The 25,244-nt window shown below is 38.5% G+C and overlaps 1 protein-coding gene across 1 annotated transcript; it reads right to left on the minus strand.

The window, feature by feature from the left end:
- Positions 1-1,485: 1,485 nt before the first annotated feature.
- On the minus strand, positions 1,486-18,978 carry NMBR (neuromedin B receptor; the record flags this gene model as incomplete). Its single annotated transcript, XM_083857976.1, has 3 exons — positions 1,486-1,887; positions 4,515-4,863; positions 18,776-18,978. 3 exons carry the CDS (start codon positions 18,976-18,978, stop codon positions 1,486-1,488), a joined length of 954 nt encoding a protein of 317 aa, XP_083714102.1.
- Positions 18,979-25,244: the final 6,266 nt, after the last annotated feature.

Raw genomic sequence — 25,244 nt, forward strand, 5'->3', positions numbered from 1 at the left:
TTCAGTAGAAACACTAAATTGGGGAATTCCATTCCTAAACTATGACAAAATGACCATTTTCTAAAGCATTCTACATAGATTTACAAGTTTATGTTAATCAGCTCCATTGTATAAAGATTTCTAAGGAGCCACTGAAGCCAGACAGCAACTGCAACCAGCTAGGTAGGCTAGGGCCATATGCAGCCAGTCTAAACCGAATTTAGTAAGTTCTCTCATTTGAATGCTGCACACAACTTTAACTACATTACATCTTCCTATAGCTCTCACCAGCTGAACCATGCTGGTTTACATTAAGAACTTCAATCTGTTACTTTCCCTCTTGAGTGGTCACAACTAGGGATTTTTTTTTTTTTTTTTCAGATAATTTGCTAGAAAACTTACAGTTTACATCAATATAACTTCTCACTGCTTTAAAAATTGGAGTAGGGATATAACTAGTCTTGAAGAAAGAGGAATTGAGAAAAAAAAATTTCAAACTTCAGGTGGTTCACAGAGTTTCAAACAGAACTAAATAAGCACAAGTGTATCACTAAGGACAAAACAAACAATGAACTGATGCATTGCATTTAGCACTTCAGCTTTTGAAATTAAAAGACTAGCAACTAATTCCAAAATCCAATCTAAATTTCTAGTGTGGTCTCTAGTATTCACCTTAGAGAAGTCACTGCAGAAGTACAGGATACAGTGTTCTGACAGAGACAGACCTGTGCTGGAGCAGGGGTAGTTGTAAAGAAAAACATACTGGAAATTACATTTGGCTCATGAACTGGCCATAAAAAACTGCTTCCACAAGGCGCCTTTGTCTGCTGCTACTGCCCCTTCTAAGAAAGATCCTGTGAGCACCTTCTCTCTGGATCTCAGACACGATAGTCTCACCTGGCTTAGGAATGATTATTTGTCAGATTCTATGCCACTGTATAAGGAGGGATTCAGCTCTGACATCCCCCTTCAAACTTTTCTATGAACAGCCTTGTATAAGTTGCAGCAATAAGCTTCAGACATTGTGTCTATTTGACTACCTGTGCTGACATGTGAGCTGGTTAAAGAAAAAATAAATTAAAAATAAAAGTTTAATTGAATCCAAAATGCGTAACAGTCTTAATCAGCCAAGTTAGCACACACCACAGAGCTAAAATCATGCAAAATCTATTAAAGCAAAATGTAAACCTGGATCAATATTTAGTTAAAAATACATATTATCAGATCAGAAAATCTATACTTTTTAAAGCAATGTTATATCAGATACACTGCTTTCCGTTATGTGAAACATCTATCAGCATCACCTTTAAAGCACAATATGATGCCAGTCAGTTTTGTTTTCACAATAAAACATACTCTTCACTTTTAAGAGTCAGATGGTGTGAAATAACCTCAGATTGGCCAAAATTTAGCAGATCTTCTCTTCTGAGGATTGTCTTAAGAGTGAGATTCAAAAGTGCTGCAAAGGAAAAGTTCAGATTTGTTTCACAGCCAAAAATCATTAGATCATAATGACATTTCTTGTTTCAAGTTGTGCCCATTCAGTTGTGTCATGGTAGTTACTGTGTTCCTGGTATTGCTTTTCAGGGAAGTCATTTGAATGGCAGAAGAGTTGCACAAGTAGCTGGCAGATCTCTCTTTCTGAGCTTTCTTCCTGCAGCGAAGCTGGTTGTTGAAATGTCTTCTAAAACTCTCACTGAGAAAATACAGTGCAAATGGGTTGACGCAAGAGTTGCAGAAGCTTAGCACTCGGGCCACTAAGGTAACAACCATATGTCCCATCGATGGATCAATCTTATTGTAATGAAAAGATCTGTACATGTACAGCACGTGGTTAGGAAACCAGCAGATAGCAAAGAAGCCAACAAAAACTAAAACAATTTTTGCCAGACGTTTCCGAGTTTCCATCTAAAAAGATGAAGAGAACCCAAATGAACAACAACGAATAGAGCTACACCATATAACAGACTTAATTAAAATATGTCGCATTTTACTCTCTATTAATTTCAACAATTGTCATGAGTAAGGCCAGCAAAAATGCTTCCTTCAGGGCCTGAATTACTTTTGCTATCTCATTTACTTTCCTTTTCCTCTTTCAGTTTAGTATCAGTGAACTTTCTTAGCTGTTCAGAAGGTTGCTTGTTCTATATGATACACACAGCAAGAGTGATTCATGACCCAAGGAAACACTGCCTTTAGGCCTGTAAGCATGCACCAAAGGACATCATGAAACATAACCTTTTCTGTCAAGATCTCAGTGCTTGGCTTGAAAGTTAAGTTTTAGTTAGAAAGCTAATTGGAAGCTGTCGGCTTCAAAATCTAGAGATACCATGAGATAGACATTACAAGGGTGTTAGCTACAGAGTGTACTTATATCCCTTTGTTTTTCACTGAGGGTCTCAGCTTGCAACTCTCTCTTAGGGAAACCACCAAAATTGCATCACACCATCTGAAGCATCATAATTCCAGGGTAAAGTGAAAGGTTCCATAATTGCAATAACATCACAAAATTACCTTAATTGCAGTGCTAAGCTATAACAGAACATTGTAGATACTGAGAGTGGCTGAAAAGATGGCAGGATATGAGCCTACACAGTGGTTCCAAATTGAGAGAGGGAGATAAACTGGCCAGGCAGAAGGCACCAAAGAGGGGTAGAAAGTTTCCCCATATTCCTCTTAAAAGATTTATTAGCAGGCATGAAAGTTTTGCAGAGGAAGGAAAGTTTTCTACTCTGCTCAATTTTCTGAGAAAAAAAAATCAAGTGAATTTATTGTAACAGTTTTTCAAAATCTGTGAAATTAAATAGTTTTCTTGGGTCTATCTGAACAAAAAACAGTGGGGAAATCAAAAAAGATGGGAAAATTCTAACATTCAAATTTGGTAGCATTTGCACTCAGACGGATTGCAAGAGCAGACTAAAAGGTGCAGAAGTATAGTGTGAATATTACACTTGGCTAAAGTAACATGAGCTGATAGCAATAGTCTGAATTTATTTCTTCTTGCTGGGAGATATGTAGGTACACCAGAATTTTCTATTCTTCTGAGCTTCATAGATTAACAAAGAGAATAAAAAGCTAAATATAATGAAAAAATGTGTTCTTACTTTGAAAATACATGTGAGTTCAGAAATGTGGTATAAATTAAATATTGTTTCCATTCAGAGGGTTCAGCCAAAAGGCTCTCTATATTTCATAGGAAAATAAAATAATACATGAAGTGCTAATATGTATGCACTTTTGACAAGAAACAGACTAGAGTAGAAATGAAATGTTGCTCAAAAAGGACGTTAAGGAATGTTGTCTTTCTAAAAGAATGTGTGCATGCGAAGAGATTTCTGTGAGTATGAAAGTTTTCTAAATTACTGGCAGAGAAAAGCACTCAAAACTGTATAAATGGGCATAAGTATTTTTCTCTATCAACACTAATGGTTTTGCACAGTAGTTGAGGCACTTTCACTGCAAAAGCTGTTGTTTGTACATATGTGTGTTCCTACTAATGTTACTATCTTATTGCTTCCTGTGTCTTACGGAGAAGATTGGCCTTGTAAGATTGGCATTTTAAAAAGCTCTGTCTCAAAGATATACAGCATCTATACCAAGAGTTTTATAGCATTTCTAACAGAAAGGATATTAGAAAGGTGCAAGTTCAGTATTGTATCCCAGAAAGTAAAAAAAAAAAAAAAAAAAAAAAAAAAAAAAATCAGTTAATCCTTTATGTTCACGTTTCCAGCACTGCTTCATCTGAGAAGAATCTTAGATGCCCTAAGTAAAGTTTTCCCTGCCTATGTCAGTCTGTTGCCCTGAATTTTCTTGCTTTTGAGTCTTTGAATCTTTGTAGTGAAGATTCTCACACAGCTTGATGTAAACTATGTATATTTTTAGAATTTATCTGTGTGTTTATATATTTCTTCTCTGGCAGGAGAAATATGATTGATGTTGATGTTCACCAATGAGGTCAGAGGGGTGGAAACCTGTATAGCCAATCCTTGGCCCTCTGACCAAAATGTATATAAGATGGAGTCAGAAAATAAAGACTGAGCTTTCCTTGCTTAACTTTCTGCTGCCTACCTTGTTCCTTGTGTGTCGTGAATAGCGACATCAGTCTTCTCATTTCCAAGCACAAATTAAAAGGAACAACTGTCAAAACATTCATGTAAGATTTCTTTCCTAAACTGACTGCCTATAGAGACAGGTGAAGCCACTATCATTAACTACAGAAACATCATTCCTTAGTAAGAATACAACTTACAGCACATGCAAACATATATACCAATCTCACTTGCTGTTAGTAATGTGCATTCATGGCAATGAATTTATAATTTTCCTTGTTCACAATGACTTACATACTGGACTGAATATTGAGTAATTGTGAAAACAAGGAAAATTTTGAGATAATTCTTTGCTTATTTCATGTGGAAACTGAACTAATCCTCTGCAAAATCCAACAAGTTAGATGTTATAATTCCTTGACTTTCATTTATAAATGTATACAGCACACAAATCTTTTACCAGGATGTAAAAAGCAAATTGCTTACCTGTCTTTTGGAATGCTCACTGTGTTCCCCAGGGATGTTGTGAGCACTTTTTATTAAACTCTTTGCAATATGATAGTAGTAGATACTGATAATTACAAGAGGGACAAGGAAATACACAAGGAAAAGCAGTACAGAATGGATCTTCGGGTGCATGTCATCTGTCATGGGGTATGGTATGCAAGCTGTGAAAGTGGCATTATCTGTGTCATTGATGTGAGCCAGTTCGGAGAACACTGCTTCAGGAACTGCTAGGAGCATGGAGATTACCCAGATGGCACTGGCTTTGAGACAAGTCCATAGCACTGCACTGGAGGTCTGGATGTCCATGGGATTTACAATTGCTTTGTACCTGAAATTGATCAAAATGCAGATGCAAATTAAAAGGTACTCAAATTCAATACACAATGCACAAGCTTACTTCATATCTGTGATTAAAATAATGTCATGTTTTTTTCTCATTTGAAATGTCAAGGAGCTTGTAATCTTTCTTTAACTTGCATTCTCTAAATCTTTACCTTTTTTTGTATACACTCATCAGAGGAGGCAGAAAGAGCCCTGGATACAACCTTTGACTGTAGGTGTCCATTCTGTGCCAGTGTGGTGAAAATGAAGAATCAGCTATGGCTCTGCCCTTTGCTTTTCCAAATACTGCCAGCAAATCTCCAATTATTCATCCTAGCTCCATACTCCATGTGTACCAGCACATGCACACTTAGTGTTTCCTTCCTTCTTTCCTCAGCTCCTGAAGCCCAGGGCTCTCTCTTGCTGCCACCATAACTTTCCCACTCTAGGACACTCCCAGCCTCTCCCAGAGGAATATATGCATCTTCATAAACTCAGGCATATATGACTCCCAATGGCCTGTGCAGAAAGTATTAAACTCTTACATAAAATAAACATTTCCATATCAATAGCTGGAAGCTGCTGCTCTACACTGCATTTTGGAAACTGTCTCATAATGTATGATCGCATATAAACCTTTGTGGAACTGAAAACTTCATAGAGCCCTGCAATGGAAACAGGAAGAATTGCACAGCATGGAAATATCACTCTAGACCAAAGTAAAATAAATTAACAGAAGTAGACTTTGGTCCAGAATTCTTTTATTTAAAAAAATCATTGCAGGTGGTGATACAAAGTCAAACTTTCCACAAGAATATGTACATGTAATAAGGACAAATACAATTTTAGAAAAATATTTCAAGGATACCTTAAAGTTCCACTTAGATTTTTAATTAATTTTATTTTTTTGAATGTAAGTAAATTATGCTTTAATGATTTTATTAAAAACTAAACCAAAACATTACATTTTGTCTAAGCTCAAAGCTGAAGCTCATGGGATTTTTTTAAGCTTCATCATTTTTTTGTTTCTACTTTCAATATCATTTGGAATGGCTATGATTTTTTCTGAAAGAGCAGAAATTTTGAGAAGCACAAAAAATTATTCTTCTTTAATATTCAAAGAAAAGTTGACAGAATAAGGGGAGTCAGGAGGGATTCATACTCCAGATACATAAGTTTGTTCATCCTCAGGTGTTTGTAGTCAGCAGAGAAACACTTTCAAAGAGTGATTAAAATTTTAGGTATATTAAATCACCCTCTGGGGTGCTTGGTTTTTTTCTCTGTTAGCTACACAATGAGCTTAGATTAAGGAGAACAGTAAATTAGATGCCTCTACTTTGTGATAAAATTCCATATCCATGCCTGTTGATAGATATACAGGCATATAGATGTGGAAATATGTACGGGTATGAGCAAGTGTCTAAATATTTACCAAGTTTATACCCAAATATGACATGGCTGCTGAAGGGAATGCTGATAAATGCAGCTGTGATCCCAAATATTCCTTAGGGCTATTTTGCAGGTCCTGACAGGTGGTTCCTAACCCTTCAACGCCTTAAGCAGATGTTTGCAACTGGCTATGCCATGAAAACCTCTGGAGCAAAGCACTGTCATGGTACCCAAGGAAACCTTTCCTTCAGAGAATATATGAGTCAAAATGTGCCTTGGGGTCCTCTTTCTCAGGTTTCTGATAAATTTTTTGTATCATTAAATAATTAAAAATAATGGCTATTAAGGTTCATATCCTCTTTAAATTCAGAGAGAAAATTTTTACTGTATTTTCACATATCATGGAGTAGAAAACAAAACCCACCAAACTGTCTCTGTTAATTTATAGTTACCATTTCTGCTAACACACAGTGAGAAACTCCCTGGGCACCAAGGTGTAAAGAAAGCCTTTATACTGCCATAGGAAGGACAGAAGTTTCTCCACAAAGCATGAATACTCCCCAGCACAAACTGTGACCTTATTATTTAATAATTGCTTCCTATTGCTGTCTGTCTTTATTTCATTACATAAAGACAGACCCTCTGTTTTTGATGTGATGTCAGGTCCTTACATCTGCTCCTTTTTAAAAAAAGTTTGCATTTGCAGGGAAGAGCTAGTTTGGGGATTTTGGGGTAGGGGGAGGACACTGGATAAAAATAATGTTTTGCATTACAGATCTTTTCCTCTAATTTTCTATTTCATTGCTTCAAAATATTTTTACTACAGTCCTATGACCCAAGTAAATGACCATGTCACAAATAATTGTTTTAGCAGCAAATTGGCCGAGTTAATCTCTAAATAGAAGACTTTTTCAGAAGTCTTTACATTAGCACAAGATGTGACATACATTTGTAGTTTGGCACATATTGCTGTTTCAGCAAATAATGTTTTCCTCTGAGCTATAACTTACTCCAAGTGGAAAGGCATTGGAGCAGACTGCCCTTTTTCACAAAACAGCTGAGTTTAGTGCAAGAAAACCCCCTTATTTTATTCTACTTGCTGCTTTACTGACTACAAGGTGGCACTTGTCCTAGGACTCAGCCCTTCGCAGTACTCAGTGTTAACAGGAAGAAAAATGCATTGCATTCTACAAAACCTGTCATCTTGTTTATGTCTTTAAAAAGCTATTAAGTTAAAAGAAACAGGTTACAGATAAAATAAAATGTGAACTGAGTGCAGTGAGAAGTGTTCCCAAAGTTCTCTTTCTTTGTATAAAACCAGTGTAAGGCTAAAACATACCACCAACCATTCAAATTACAAAGACCGTATTTTCCATCAATAAAACCAATGTCAGTAAATTAGACTAATGGTGCAAATTAGCCAAATTAGTAAGTAAATTTGTCTTTTCTTTTACTTCACTGATGAAAAAAGAGCAAATTATAGGTTGTCATGAAGTTCAGGAAATAATTATAAATATGCATTTGGTTTTAATTAAAAGCTTTCATTTAAATTCCATCTTCCTATATACTCTATTATTATCACTGCTGAGAAAAGGACCCCAACTCAGGAAACCCTTCCTGTCTTCGGAGCTGTGGTTTCTGCCAACAAACACTAGCACAGATTTACCCTCTCCTTCAGCAGATTAGTTTTTTTGTATAGTGTTTTTTTTTTTTTTCATTTTAAAGCAATCTCCTCCCTTCTATGCAATCCCAAAATAAATTCATGAAAAGAATATCCTCTTTCTCCAGAGGTATAACATTTTGCTGCCTTCTAAACTCCAATCTATTTTATCTACTTCTCCTAACTTTTGTTTTCCAAGACTTTCTAAAGGTATTTCTCAGCTCCATTAGAATGGAAAGCTCTGCTTCTGTTTCTGCTGCATCCACAATGCTGTTTCCCTCCCACACACTCGATTTCAAAAGGTGCTCCTTTACTGGACCTATGCTATCCTTCCTTTGCTTTCCTACCTCTTTGTCTAGAGTAATTTGCTGTGATGAGCTTAAAAAAAAACTATAAAGAAAACCCCAAAACAACTAGTCAGTACTTAGGTAGCCACTGGAAAATAGCCTCCCATTCTAACTAGATTAGTCTCAATATCTCCTTGCCCTTTTGATTCTGTGTGGTCTCTTCTCTTTTAAAAGCCCTTCAGGTCAAGGATTTTCTTCTTGTTGCTGTTTATATAGTACCTACCACAAATAGGACCTTAATTTATTACCTAATTTCCTACATGACATCACAATGAAAATAAATATAATAATGAAGTGTGAGAAGCCAAGCAGAGACACAATTCAGACAGGAGAGTTTCACATTACTTTGCTTTAATTTTTATTTGAATCCTGGAGCTGGAAGGGTTGGTATTATTTGCCTCATTATAAATAAGCTTTTTAAAGTGATGTTGCCGTACCATTGTACTGCATTTCCTGCAAACTAGACTAATTTATCACAACCATTCATGTGTTAGTATTTTATTGCGTCCCTGCATAGTGCTTTCAAACACAAAAATTTTAACAACATAAAAGCTTATAAATATATGTGAAAAGGAAACCTAGATATATAATCAGTATTTGTTAAAAATACTTATATCATGTCCAGTTATAGTCCACTTGACTACAGTAAAATGAAATTTTGGATGGGACCAAAGCCCTTTGCCATGTATGGGCAGTTCAATTAGCCCAACTCCAGTTGAATTGCTAAGAGGAGAACAATTTATCTAGCTGAAAACATTGTGAGATCATTTTATCATTTGATTTGAGATTTGCATTGTTCTATTTTATTCTTACAAATTCTTGCAATGTAAGGTCTCTTTTTTTTTTTTTTTTTTTTTTTTTCCCAGGTAATATCAATATTTTTATTCTGCCGTTATCTCTTGAGAGCAGAGAATTTCATTCACTCAAGAATGAGCATCTCTGAGCTCTGATAGTGAATATAATGAACAGTATTTGAAATGCAGACTAAAAGACCATGTGTAAATATACTTAAAGTCAATGTCAATGACATGTGTTCTGTGTTTCTCAGGGGAAAAGCCTTAAGATTTTCCTAAGTGGAAAAAGTTTTCCACTCTGTAAAAATACACTCTGCTGAGCCAAAAACTATCAATAATGCTTCAACGCTTGTTGATGATTTCTCCACCCTGAAAAGAATCAAACCAGAAGTTTCCCAGGATGGTGGAGGGGCTTTTTTCTGCATGAAATGTATTACCTGTCCTGTCCACCCAGTGTTTCAGAGGAGAAATTTTCTCTTTCCTTTTCATTTTTTCTTCTCTTTCTACTTCTGCTACTTGCTATTTGCCTCACATTAGCTAACTATGCTTCTTACAAGCTTGTGCAAATGTTGCAATGCCAGCTCATTGCCTTCAATCTGGACTTTTAGTTCTACTTCTCTAAAGTCATTCATTTATATCTGCACTAGCTAAAAGTACCATAAGTAATTTGTTCAATTCTACTCCTGAAAGCAACATTAGTAAATTGTTTCACCAGCTATTATTCAGAAAAGTTCATATATGTCAATATTGCCAGTAAATTTATATTTAAGTTTGATAATTTCAAGTCATTGATATGTTTTTTACATATCTTAAGACAGACTAATAGGTCTTCAGCAGAGTTGCAGTTTCTACTGAGGAGAGGAGAGGAGGGGAGAGGAACCAAATCTAATAAAGATGCTACATCTATATGAACAAATTAACAGTGTCATAGTCTATTTCTAGGGCTGGAGGCCAAGTGGCATTGGCTGGACATCCACGACTATTTAATTAATCTCTTTAATAGCCCAGTATGAGACCACCACATCCAAACAAATTAGGCAGTTTACACTTCTGTTGGTAATGGCCCCTGGGCTGGTGTTTAATCCTGAATCATGGCTAGAAAATGTTTAGAGAATACTGATTGATCCAGGTCAAAACCACATCATAGACCTCTACAAAACCAGTTTGAAAAGTGTCCAACTGTCAGTCCCATGCTCTGGTACTGTTGAATATGGGTTTAAGCATAGATAGATAGATATACACAGACATATGTATGTGCATAGAAAAAAAAACCCACACACTTTCAGGTGCCTGAAAGCATCAACCAGAAGCCTCACACAATGGCTGGCCCATCCCAACCCACTGTGCCCATTCTTTCTTAACTTTTAAAATAAGCAAGCAGTTGTATTTCCCCTGCTGTGCATGTCAGTAGATTGCATCTACTCTATTTGCACCTAAGCTTCATTTACAATCCTGAAACTAAGCAGGTTGAGGAGTCTAATTTCAATGGCTGGGGAACACCAAAGTAATCAACCTTCACGAAACTGCCACAGCAAAGGCAGCTCTGGCATGTGCCTCTCCAGGAACAAAATAGGACCATTCATGCAGCCAGGGTGTCTGGGAGCCATTGCCCAGGCCTGCTAGACAGTGGCTCAAAATTAACATTTCACCTATGAGGAGAGAACTTTATTCTTAGCCTGTTGCATCACACAAACAACTGGATATATACTGTTTCCCAGGGGAAGTATAAGGAAGCTTAGTATGTGTATTCTCTTGGCTTCTAAGACCTTTCTGGACTATTTATCTCATTCCAACATTAATTTCGAATTCTGGATTTTGGATTGTGCTCAGGAGGGGTGGATAGGAGGAGGGGAAAATCAGTACCTAGGCTAGATATTAGGCCTTGCAATGTGCAGCTTGGACAATGCTAGGTACTGTTTCGCTTTGTCCCCTAGTTCTTCTCTGTTCTCCTTTTAAAAAACACTTAGAAAACCACAACTAACCTTGTTTAATTCTTTCAGCATTTATAGTCTCAATCCTGAAGAGTCAAAGGACTTTGAGAAAAGAGAAATCCATTTCTCCAAATGAGTTTGATCCAAATCCCATCAACACCCCAACGTTTAGACAGATGAGACAGAGTTGCATGCCTATCTGCATATTTACTATGTTCTTACTGCATGGGTCTCAGCAAAAATATCTATACATACTTGAATGAAAAAGATCTCAAAATCATCACTGCTGGATCAGAAGGTCGATAAAAATATCAATTACAAAAACTAGAGTGTCTGAAAAAAAAATCCCAAGTGTAAAATATGCTTAGTGCCAGTTTACCTTTATAAAATTTTTGCTGTTACAAAACAATTTCTCCTATTTCGTTGATGAATTCAGTTATAACCCGGCAGATAACATAATGTTGTGCTGAACATTACATGGTCAGATGATTTTTAGAAAAGTTACAAGTCAGGAAGAATTAAATAACCAAACCTCTACTAATATATCCGGAACAGACTTAGATTTTCCCATTTGAGAATGTAGACCCTAAATCTCTAATTTCTAAATTCAAAAATCAGCAAATTCATTTATTTGCTCCACTATTCTCATGTAAAAGCTCTACTCTCTCACTTCTAAACACATTTCCAGTCCAATTTTATTTGCAAGCTCTGATCTTGTCTGCCCTGAAATCAATGTAGATGGAAAATAAACAAGTACACACCATGGTAAATATATATATATATATAACATAAGCATGAAAGTATTAAATACTATGACAAGCAGTTGGAAAAAAGTGAAACAATGTTTGGGTAATCATGTGAAGGAAAAAACAAAATTATATGAGATATAATGACAACATATCAGAATAACCCATTTCTCTCATGTTTGTACACACACTACAGTTTTATTTCTATATATGCTCCTACAAAGCTGGAAATACACAAACGTACATGCAGCAGATGCAATTATGAGAAGCTTATGTGGGCTGTTTGTCATATGGTTATTTTCTCTGATATCTAAAAAGTTATGTCAACTTAATTCCAAAGTATGCTTCTCTTCAATGGACACTAAAGTAGGTTTCCTCTTATTTCTACAAATTTAATGATCTTATAAGAACTTACTTGCTATTTGTAATTAGATTGTCAAATTACGCTGAATCTCAGCACGGATTTAGAAGTTGCTAGTGGAACACGTTTAGACCTAGGGATCATGACTGCATATGTTTTTATACATATAAAAACCCATAAAATAATTTAGCACCAGAAATATATAGTCTGGTTCTGCAGCAGAACTAATATCATAAATACACAAGCTCTTCTGTAATTAAACAATTTTAAATGAAGATTCAATTAAATTATCCCTTTTCAGGAAGATATTGAAGTGTTCCATCACACTGCCCACATACACAGAGATGTATTATTTATTCTCTAACAAATTTATCATGTGAAATCTTTTCCCTAAACAAAGGATTGATAGAGCATACTTGATCTTTGACATAATTTCTGAGGATCTGCTAAATACAACCTTGAGTATTCCAACATTCCAATTCACATTAACTCACTGCAGTGTAATAGATAAGGGAATCATATCACATTATGCTGCGGGGCAAACAAAATAAATGAATGGTGATATACATGCTTGTTAAGAATTGGGCTGGATCTGCTGTTTAGCAGCTGTTTCGTCTGTCACAGACACAGGCTTTTATTGGATAGCTCAAAGAGGCAGGAAATAGGCAGGATGGTTCTGAAGCTGTTTCTCCGTGTTTAGGTTGCAGCCTACAAGAGGCAATCAGACACTGCATTTGCAATAGTTAAAACAAAGTGGCTTCTGCCAGCACAACACAGGCACTGCACTGATCACTGACTGGGATAAACACCATAGACATTTCTCACTTCACCATCCTCAGTCTAAGCTGTTTCTGTATGGGTTGGAGAGCACACAGGACATGCACAAAGGCAGGAGTTTAACAGATGCATGTGTCTGTATGAAGTTTGAGAAACAGTTGCCTAACTTGGCAGGAAAATGTTATTTGCTGAGAAATCATTTTCAGCAGTGCAAAGACAGTCACCAGAAGAACTTCAACAGCTGATTTGAATTGCCTGGCTTGGACAATACTACCCTAGGATAGTTAACTCTTAATCTACTCCAGACATTAAATTCTTTCTGTATTGCTGGGGAGAGGTGGTTCTCCCATATCTCTTTTTTTCTGGAATATTTTATATCATATTCCTTTTATCTGCATAAGATGGATATAAATTAATTGGAAAATTATTGGGTGGAGACAGGAAAAGACAGGCTTCATTGTTTAATTTGACAAAGGTTTTCTGGCAAGCTTTATTTTGTGAGTCAAGTTTGCATATATGAACTAAAAGGCAAGTTGAAAAAATGTGACAGACAAAGTTTGCCAAACCTCTCTTAAATTCCTTTTGCATTGCCTGTTATTGTGTAATTATAACCATACTGCTACAGCCTACAGTGTGAGAAACATCTGGACCATCATTCATTTTAATGTACTTCAGTAATTCATTCATTCAATACATTTACCTGAAGTGTTAGGTTTTCTAAAATATATACTTTTAGAATCTCATAGTTCTATTTGGTCCATATATTTTTGTTTTTCCATCTACTGTATAAAGCTAAGGCATTGTTTTTCACTTGTACAGATAATCTTCCATTTTACCTTTGATTATTTTTTCTTTGGTTAGTTATAAGTAATTTTCAAGATGTCATTTAATACTACTTTCCTCATAAGGACTCCTTAGTCCCTGACTATCAGCTATTAGAGCTCAAAAGGAAATTGTGTCCACTGGCCTGCTTCACCTGCTCTCGTACAGGTAATAAGAAACGCGGATTTATATTTTTTCAGTCACTGTATATCAGCCTGAATCAGCACCTGCCATAATGAAAGAAGTAACTAAAAAAATTCTGAGAAAAGTAAAAAGTTTTCATTAAGGTGATATTACTAATGAAAAACACAAAGAAGTTGCTAGGGCAGGTTTTCACAGTTCAGAACATTCCTAAAATTCCCAAAAAAAGGAGACAATAGACCAGTAAACTGAGCCCAAACAGATTTTGCTATCAGATGCCATCAAAAGTCAGCACAGAGTATAAACTTGCAAAGAACATTTTTGATTTTTTTTAAATACGGATTGCAGTCTTCCAAATATAAAACAAATAAATAAAGAAAAAAGAGAAACAAATAGTTTAGCTATGGAAATCTATAAAATACATTTTTAGCATCCCAGGCACTATATTTAGCTATTTAAGTATGAATTTAAATTTTCAAACTCTTACCTGTTAATCAGTACTTATCTCATCAAAGGTGTCTTTATGTCACATTACTTAGGAAGAAAGCAAATACGATGCTTTTCCAATTTTAATAGGGTGAGTTCAGCTTTGCTGTCTCCATTAGAGTGCAGTAAAACTGTATTAGAGCTAACACATTTAAATCTTTCATTAGAAACAAAATTTAGTGTAGGAAAAGAAACAGAATTAAATTTAATCCTATTTTTACAGATTGCTTTAAAAATGAGGCATAAATTACAGCTAAAGAGGAAAGGAAAGACTATGTGAAACAAATCTAAAGCTATTTGAAGTGGCTGCAGTTTATTCCTCCAAAGGCTATTGATTCCAGATGTCTTGGCATTTTGTGGGTACCACACAATAATGCAGTAATGCCAGAGGTGCACCCAGTCTTAGTTCACTGGCTCCTGAGCTGTCCACACCAAGGTTATAATGCCGTCCAGACCTGTAACTCTGAAAATCATCCTGGAAACACCTTTCCATACCTTCCTGCTTATGTTCTTAGCCTACCTAGGCTCCTTCCTATGCACAAAACAGCAAGGTCCCTCACCCTGAGAAAAAGATGAGGAGCCCTATGGGCCCAGTTTGCCTTCTGAACTAGATGTATGGTCCATTGTGGACACAGATTGGAAAAACACTTTGTGCAACACTGACCAAGTTCATTGAATGGTTGAAGTTGGGTTCATCCCTGGCTCCTACCCTTTTTGCAGTGAGGAGATGCTGGCACACATTTTCTTCATGTGTTCCATACTGCAGTCCCTCTAGCAAGTGGGTCCCTCTGGCACATATTTTCTTCATGTGTGCCAGTCCCTCTGGCAAACATTTCTCACTTTATTTTATCCTCCTTATCAAAGACCACACAAAGTCCTGAGACTTTCTCATCAGCATCCATTAGCCCTAGCCAAGACTTTCTCATCAGCATCCATTAGCCCTTGCCAAAAGTGACCCTGGAGAAACAAGCTCATCGAGACCCCATTTCTCAATTCTTGTCCCACCACATCTTTAGAAAATGCATCCCTGGCCATGGCACACCAGCTCTGGACATTTTCAGGGTGTGATCACTGCTGTTGGGAGTGTTCTGTCCTACACTTCACTTTGTTCCCCTCTTTTTTTTGGTACATTTTTTTTCTTTGAGCCCTCTTTCTTTTCCTCATTTGTCACCCACTCTATTAAGTTCTCTTTCTGTTAATCACCCTCTTTTTTTCTTTGGTTTTATAAACAATATTAAAGTTTGTAGAGGTAGTCTGGTTTCTCCACGATAGAGAAAAGTCAGTGGCCATGAGGGGCAGGGTTGTTGTCCCTATGTATCTCCTGCGTGGCAGGGAGAAGGGACAGCTGGCTCAGCAGCACAGCTCCTGTGCTGCCTTCTCTGTCTCATAGGAGAGGGAGATTGCATTCTGCTCTGACACCAAAACCTTGCACCACAGTGCCACCAGGGCATCATCTCTGCTGCCACCATCCCCACCTTCACCCCTGACCTCCCACCTCTCTCTGCCCCCACATGATGCAACAGGGCATCACTCCCCACTCCTGGCAGCCAGACATCTAGGAGCTCAGGAGTGGGAAGAACCAGCTGCTGTTCCTGGGGTGATGGGGATGGGAAATCTCAGGCAGATAGGCTGCTAAATTCCATCTGCATGTAAGGGAAGTCTGGAAAGTATTGTTAATACTATCTATTACATTTGTACACAAACACAAAAATCCCCAAATTAAAACTCAATCTCAATACAAGATAATGAAGCTTCTGAATAAAAGGTGCATGTTTGTCATACTGAAAGCATTACTGATGCTGAGAAAGACTTCTGTGACAAAAAAAAATTGTATGAAATAAAGCAGCTTTAGACAATATACGCAATTATATACTATTACTTTTACTAAAGTAGTAGTAGTTTTAGTAGTAGCAAAAGTACTACTTTTTCTTCCTTCACTTTGTTGGCAATGATCATTCAAAGTTCGTAGCTTCTGTAGCTACTTCTGTTAAATGTATCACACATAAGGAAATTGTTGTGCAGAATTTCCACATAAACAGTAAGTGTTAATTAGACTGTGGAAACCAAGCCAACCTCCCTTATCCTAACTTACACAGCCATGCTCCAAAGAATCCTAAGTATTCCTAAATCTGTTCTTTAGTGTAATCAATACTTGGCATTCTATACAGTCTCATGGTTACAAGAAGCAAAAAGCAGGAAGGGCTTTAATTATCTTATATTAAAGCGCACTTTGAAAGAAGGGGCACTAAGAAGACATTGTGTACCAGACCAAATAGGTACTGGATGATAATGGAGTCCTCTTGTTGACATCACTGCCTACAAACTAGTAACATCCTACCCTAGATTCAGTTATCTGGAGAAAACACTGCCCCCAGCCAGGCCTCACCTCCTCAGCACCTCTTGGGTGCAGGATGCTGCCAACACTTCTGATCTGCCAGTATAACCACCCACAATTGATCTAGTTATGACACACATTAGGATCTGGCTACAGATTAGTGTCCCAGAAACCCCTCCAACACCAGTGCCTCCCCTCTAGCTCAACACAAGTGTTGTACAAAGACTGTAGATTTGACTCCAACCCAGACAGCACTGAAAGTTCAGCCAGCTTCACTCAGCAGTCTCCTCAGCCCTAGAACACTGGTCTCTGAAGACAGTGGAAGATCTTCTGACTAGAAAATATTTTTTTTGTTGTTTCTCAGTAACCTAAAATAAAACTACAAAGGTTAAAGAAATACTGTAAATTCCTAGTAGAACCATTACTGACATTGGTATATACTGTGGAGCCCAAAATGCTGGAGAAATGTATTTATTAATGTATTTATTATGAGCTTATTTGGTCTCAGCACACAAACTGTAACTGTTTTTAGTATGTGTAATTCTAGATGCATTAAGCATAAACAGAGTCAGTATTATAAATTCTTGTCTCTTTACTGATATAAAAAGAAGGATATAAAATTATCTGGAAAATCAAACAATGAATGCTCCAAAGCTATATAAAAAGAAAATTAATGAATCCTTAAACATTAAACTACCAGCATTCCCTCACATTACATTTCTCTAGAGAGATGATCTCCACTAACTCATTCCCTTTTCAAATAAGAAGTACACCACAAGACATTAAGGAGGGGAAATAGAGCATACAGAGAACTGCAGGGTTTCCTTGGATCTCTGAGGACAGATTTTGAAACACTATTTAACTGAGGTAATCAGAGAGTTACAGGTGTTCACCTTAAGGTATATTTTTCAAGCTCTTCTTCAAAACCATAATCCATTTTCACAAGTTACAGTCTTTATAGATAAATATGTTAGGTCCTGATTCAAACAGAAATTAAATTAATGTTCACTGAAGACTACCCTCAAGTGAAATCAAACAATTGACTGAATTAGTTAAAAAAAAAAAGAAAAAAATAGCTATAGTCTATTAAAGAAAATAAAAGATTAAAAATTATAAAGAAACAGTAAGTGTGAAGATACATTTATAAACTCAACTCTTCACATCATGCACTAATATAATGTAGTGGCTCAGTTCAAAACCCAACAAAAGAAAATGGGAGAATTTCTACAGAGAAAGAATTAAACATTTTTGGTTTTTGCCAAAAAAAATTGCTTAGATAAAAAACTAAAGACAATTTCATATAATTTGAGTTTGGAATTACCCTGCAAGATTTTGTCTTTCAGAGCCTGAAGCATAGTGCTACAGCCACTCAGTTGCTATAAATTCCTTAAGTACCCTTTCATAGTAATTGGGAGGAAACAATGGGAATCCAGCTCTTTGTTTCTTCCTAATTTGACAAGTACTGGAGATAAAAGTGTTACCTTCTCATTTGTTTGGGGGTATTTTCTTTTTTTCTTCTTCTTTTCTAAAAATTCTGAAGATAATAAGGATAGTTTGAACAAAAGTTTAAGACTGACAATTAAAAGAGAGCAAATTGGTGTACCTGAATTCCCAGATGCTAAACCAGTTTTGGCAGTCACTTCTTGTAACCTGCTCTTCTACTAAGGCACAGACACACATACACACCCACATGTGTACACCTTCCCAGCAGAAAGAAATTAATTGGTTAAAAATACATCTGTGCCTAACTTGGTTGAAGTCACTCACTGCCCGTTGACACAACACTGTGAATAGGCATCGTATCTGGCATCTAAAAACCTTACTCTAATGAATAAAATTTCCATCTATGGACTGTTACAGAACCATCCCAGAGGTGCAGAAGACAGGGTTAAACTCACTTCTTGCAGCTGACACCCTGAAGCTGAGGGCCAGGCACAACCACCTCCAGATCCCCTTTAACTTCAGTTAGTACCACTTGCCATCAGTCAGTGAGGGAAGAAGCATGGGCACCTCACAGGCTGGAATGAGAGGATTGTAAACCAGGGATACCTTATCTAGAGAGGTGCTTCACCTTTCATCCAGCCTCAGCCCAAGCTGCAGAGAGCTGAGGTGGCAGCCCTGCTTTCCTACCTGTCAGCACTGAGGGCAGTGAGGGTGAAGACAGAGACACCAACGGAGGTCAGCTGGATGACAGGGATGAGCTTGCAGCCCACTTCCCCGAAGAGCCACTCTTCAGAGAAATACCGGGAGGCGTCCACAGGCACACAGGTCACCAGCAGGAGCAGATCACCAGCAGCGAGGCTGGAGATGAAGATGTTGGGCACGCTTCTCATGGCGCTGTTGGAGATGAAGACCTTCATGAGGGTGATGTTGCCCAGCAAGCCGACGGTGATGATGAGCAGGTAGAGGGAAGGGATCACACAGCGGATGATGAACACGGCCGTGCCTCTCCCCGGGGACAGCAGGGCTGTGTCGGGCACCAGGTGGACACTGCCATTGTCCCCGAGGGGCACTGCTGTGAGCTCGCCTGGGGGCTCCATCCTCCGGCTTCGCGCGGGCTGAAGGTCTCCAGTGCAAAGCGCAGTGGGAGCCACAGGAAAGCTTCACCTCTCTGCAAGTCAATCAACTTTCCTCCCTCCTCTACTGCCTTTCTTCCTACCCCCTCTTTGCCGAGTTTCCTCCCTTAAGAAACGCAGAGGAACGTCCGCCGGCGCGGTGGCCGGGGAGGGAAGTAAAAACTCCCGTGCGCGGCTCTTCGGACAAGCCTCTCGCGGTGGGCAGGAGATCCTGAGCCTGGGGGCAGTGAAGGCGGTCGGGACAGCCGCCACCTGCCCGCCACCCCGGGAGCGCCCTCAGCATGTCACCGCTACCAAAGTGCGGTCCGGCCGCTCTTCTCCCCGCGCCCGCGGAGCCGCCAGCGCTGTCCGGTGCTGCGGGGCTGGCAGCGGGGGCGAGGCGCAGAGCGAGCCCGCTCCTCACTCCGCAGCACCGGCTTATACCTGTGCCGGGAGGGGCCGCCCCGCCCCGCCCCTCCTCCTGCCGCGCCCTGCTCTGGCCCCAGCCCCAGCCCCAGCCCCGCCGAGCTGCATCTTGCGCTGAAGGAGAGGCGGATTCCGGAGCCTCCCGCGGGCTCCCAGCCCCTGAGCGCGATGGGCACGACGTGGGGAGAGGGAGGGGAGAGGGAAGCCTCTGTCCCCCAGCTGGCCACCGCTAAGCAGCCCCCGCCGGCTCTGTCCGACACGGGATCGCCTCCGGAAACTCGTCTTGCAGCATCTTACTCAGGTGAAACCACAGCGCTGTGAAACGCAGGGTGGCAGCGAGCGAGGGGCGAGAGAATGAAGAGATTTTAGTTCTGACATCCAGCTGTGGGTTCTGCATAGGTCCTATCAAAGACATCGGCTGTGTTTAAAGGTTTGATTTGTGAAGCTGCATTTTACTGGTCTCGACTGTGGAAACGGGGGCAGGTGATGTGTTTTATCCATGATTTACTCTGCAAATGGTGTAACACAGTGGAGAATGAATTTTGTTTGCCTCTTTGAACAGTAGAATTTGTCCCTAATATTTCTTGCATTTCAGTGATGTAATGTCTTTTGCCTTACGAGTGTCTGCACATGTAAAGCCTTTCCAAACAGCTCCATCTGTTCCCAGCAGAAGCCATGAATGTAAATATGCTGGCAGACAGACAGACCCGGTGGACTGAAGTTTCCAAGATAAAATGTTAAGGTAGAAGAATAACAGCATTTACCAGTAATCTGCAGACCGATTTCTTTATTTCTCTTTCTCAAAAGAGAGGATTCATTAGCTGGAACCAGCTTGTTCATATTACTGCAGCAGTTCTCTTGAAGCTCTGTGAGTTTATGGCATCTCTATGGAGAGTCTGACCACTGAAATTATCAGAAGCAAAGCATGTCATGTGTGCATGGCCTGTCCATGGCATGCTGTCTTCTGTAGGAATTAAATAGTCTTAATTTAATCGTCTTAAATTTAATTTAATCTTTAAAAAACTTTTGCTATGATTATTAAAAAAAAAGTTTCTTAAAAGTTACACTTCTCTATATCTATTCATTGATCATTGTGACTTTTCTTTATATATTCCCTGAATATATAAATGTGTTAAAGATGTGTAAATTACCGATTCATATAATGAATTTTTTTAACCCAGCCAGTGCCAGGCCTCAGAAAGGATCAGGCTAGATACTTCACCTTTACCACTAAGCAGCTCATCAGAATCATCACAGAGCTCCTCTGGAGGTGATTCTTGTTACTGATCAAGTTTCCTCCACACGGTTTTAAATTCAACTATGTTCCCTCTGAGGCAGGCTTACTGACGGCTTACATATTTATATAAATTGCTGTGACCCTCTACTTTGTTGAGCACACATGAAGTTTTCTAAGATCAGCAATAGTCATGTTTCTGGTTCCCATTGGCTGGATCCAATATAAGTCTTTAACACCATGAGTTTAACACTGGGAGTTTGCTAATTTGTTTGATAATGGGTTTATATATTAATAGACAATATGATTCACATTGGGAGAGCAGTTTAAATTCAACATGTCTTTAATATTGAATTTCTTGAGACAAGAGGATGTTGAGTCTTTTTGCATGAATATCAACAAAAGAACACTTTAAAAACTTCTATTAGTATAAACTTACTGTAGTTTGCATGGAGAGAGGTGAGATCCATTGCTTTTTGTTGCACAACACCACCACTCCTACTGCTGCCTTCCAGGAAAACTTCTTCTATCCTAGAGAATCTTATCTGTCTTTTAGTCAATGGGATTGAATTCCTAAGGTTGAAGGATTAGAAACTTTTTCAGTGAAAATTTATATTCCTGATTTTTATTAGTATTTGATTTGATCTACTCCATATCTTTTTAGAACTCTAACAGCAAGGAAATAAGCTTTGAAGAAAGGGAGTGTCTTCAGCTCAGGGAAAAAAGAATTTTAGATTATACTTCTAATGTTGTCCAACAGATGCCTGTGAAAAGTCAATGGATACACTCAACCAGTACGGATATAATTTCCTGCAGAGGTAAAAAGGCATGTGTGGGGAAGATCCACAGAACGTGACATAAACCAGTTGGAATTTAGATCTCCACACACAAACTGTTCATCATTATCTTTCCAAACAAGAGTCCACCCATGTCTTTAGATGTTATTTCAGATTTCAGCCTAGAGACAATTCCATCGTGCAGCTCTGACACAGTACTTGGCACAAGAGTTAGAGAGAGAGTGCCACACCCCACCAGGGGTGAATCTCCCCAGTGGGAAAGAAACTGCACAGGCACAATCAACCACCACAGATGGAGTGCATCCAGGAGTGCAGCACCACAGGGCAGAAACCACAACAACTTGGAAACGTGAGATACAGATCCACATCATCAGTAATTCCCAAACATAGGAATTCATAATCAGTTCATGTAGGAATGAGGAACTCCACATATCCCACAAATGCTCTCTACCAAGAAGTGGGTCTGACAGGAAAAAAACACTCTTTTCACACATGTTTATGCAGCTCAAGGTACTTGATAATTCCAGGGCTAATTCCAGATTTGCACATCACGTGTAGTCCCATGAAAAGCCAAGCATATCTGCCACCAAAACTACCTGCAGTAAGTAGTCTTTAATTAAGTATGTGTCCTTGCACATTAAATGAAAACCGGGTTCAAATGGAGCCCTTGAAGTGATCACATTTGATCCTTATCATCAGTCAAATTTTAAAAATAAACAAACCAACAACCAAGGAAAAAGTACTACCTGATTTTAAACACTGAGCATTAGGAAGCAAAGCTTCAATAAATTTTGTAATATCACACATTACACCAGTAGATACAGCTAGAAAAAGTGGGCATGTGTTGCAGCACAGAGTGACTTCTTCCAGGCAGTCAAGTGTACTATAGCCTAAAGTAACTCATGGGTTGTTTTTTTTTTTTTCTTGTTACTTCAATAGAGGCTTTCTAATTTCGATGGAGGGATGGAGGGAACTCTGCAAACCAAAATGGAAAATTCAGTTGTTTCCAGCACCAGACAGAGCTGGAAACCTGGCAGAAGTGGCTTTCTCCAATATTCATGCAAGTTCTCTTTTGGGAAACAAAACCTTATCTTACTCATACCAATTCAATTTTTTGTACCATTTTCATAGTGCTGGTTTTATTCATGGCATGAGGATAACAGGTGCCATTATATATAACCACATTAATAACGCAGTGAATTGAGTACTTAATGTTAACAGACAGGTCATCCCTCTAAACACAACTGTAGTTTTATGCATGCATTTAGATTCCATTTGTTTTACTGTATTCATTCTGTAGGACTTCAACTCATTAAAAGGTTAAAGAGCACACCACTGAGCTATAAACTGTCAAAATCCAGGCTTCAGGCTCACTTAGAAACAAATGTAATATCAACATCTTCCATCGCATTTGTCCATGATATACAACTAACAGACAGCTGCTCTTACAGATTCAAAACAAATAATGATTTTCTGTCAAGGAAGTCCCGAGGAATGGCTTGAGTTCCCTCAGCAGACTGCACTCAAAAGGACTGCACAATGCCAGCTTACCCTACTTCTATCTCAAGTTATCCTCCTAATGTGGTGTTACAAAGCACATTATTGAACACACATGACAAAAGAAAAACATTGCTATTAGTTCCTCCTAGTGCGAAGATAATGGGATTCCTGTGCTTGAGGTCACATGACACTGGAGCCATTCCAAAGAAAGTGACAATTTTATTGTGGCCCATTCATCACACTCAGTGGGGTTTTACTGCAGACAGCCATGGGGTTTGTATTGGTTTATCTGACAACTTTCCCAGAATAATTTTTATTTTTATTTCAATGCAGCAGTATTCCTTATGTGTTCTTAGAAAAAATCAGAGCATTGCCAGCTAAGTCTTCTGTAAGCACCTTTATCACAGGACAGAGATGCAAGTTTCTATATTGTTACTGAGATTGACTCCTGATTGTCTTGTATTAGACAGTCCAGTCAGGTAAGTAATCTCACCTAAAAATAAAAAGATACAAAATAGCATTTGTATAGTGCATATTTTTTACTTAAAATGTGTTCTAAAATATTGATTCTATTTGTAGTGGAATCAAATCCTGATCAAACTTCATGGGTTCACGTTCATCAATTAATATGTAAATAATCACTACTATACCAAGCATGTTAAAAAGCTTTGAACAAACCATCTCCATTTAGAAACTAGGAATTGTTGAGTTTTTCTATTTTGTTTTTAAACATTTCTGTTTAAAGAGATCCTAATAAATACAAATACAACTTTTTTTTGAGGTACATTCAACAGCAGATTTTGAATGGACAATTCACATTTTAAAATAATTTAATTATTGAAATATTACTGATATTAAACATGCTGAACTAATTTAGTCATTTTGTGGGAACACTAGAATTGAATTTGGATGATAATTAAGCTCCATATGTATTGAAAAACAATTCACTGTAGCTAAAATCACTGCTTTTTGGTGAAGGTTAGTCACCACACTGAGAATCACAGTACATTATTGCAGATCACACACCAGTGTGAGACATTATTGCTTTTAGTTCATCTGACATACACAAACCTCAGCATTCTCTCTATGCAGCGGAGCAGCAGATTGCATTAAAAATGTTTGGAAACCCAGTCTAAGTGCTACCGATCCAACACCTTTTACAGTACTCCAGGAGACAGACATTTAATTAGCTGCCTGAACGAGTCGCTGTAGCAAATAACATGCACTTATTGGAGCACTTTTTACCTTTGTAATTTATCCACTTCAGTAGATGCAGTGCAGGTTCCCTTCACAAAGGATGTTCTGATGTCTTACAACAATTATTTCAACCATGCCATTAATGCAATCATTGCGGCACCTTTTAGAGACACAACAACTAAATCCATACATAAAATGAACACCAATTCCCATCACATCCCTTCCTCTGCCTGTTTCCATGCCTATGAGCATACATGACAGAGGGAACAATGCTTTTTGATACATCAGCTTGAAGTCACGCTGCAGCCAGTTACAAGGGAGGCTGCCTTGTGGGTTTAGAGGCAAAAGAGTAATTGCCCCTCTCTGGATTCGGTAACCTGATTTCACTTTCCTGTGCACACCAAATAAACTACTGCATGTGAATGACATGAGTGAGTGAGTGAGTGAGTGAGTGAGTGAGTGAGTGAGTGACAAATCTGCATTTCCCCTTTACTGGTTTCCCATCTCCATTCTTCCACTCTCCATCTTCCCATAGAACTCCCACTGGGTTCAGACTACTGAGCTGAAGCACTTCCTTGCGGCAGTTCACCAGTAGCTGCTTCAGTTCTACATACTGAGCACGCTGGCAAATTATTAGTAGCAATCATTGCCATTGAGTTATTTGCAGCAGTTTTGAAGGGGGCAATACTATTTAACTCAATTTCTGTTTCTTTTGAATTCAAGATCGTGGATCTACAGCTTCCAAGTCCTGCTGCATTCTTTTTTTATCGGACTTGGTTAAAAAGTTGATAAACTCCGGCCAGCCGGGTCCCGGCTCTTCCCTGCGGGGCAGCCTCGAGAGCTGGGCCGGGGCTGGGCCGGGTCGGGGATGGAGGCCGGGCGGGGCTGAT

This window comes from Zosterops lateralis (assembly GCF_965231275.1).
Source record: "Zosterops lateralis genome assembly, chromosome: 3".
NCBI lineage: Eukaryota > Metazoa > Chordata > Aves > Passeriformes > Zosteropidae > Zosterops > Zosterops lateralis.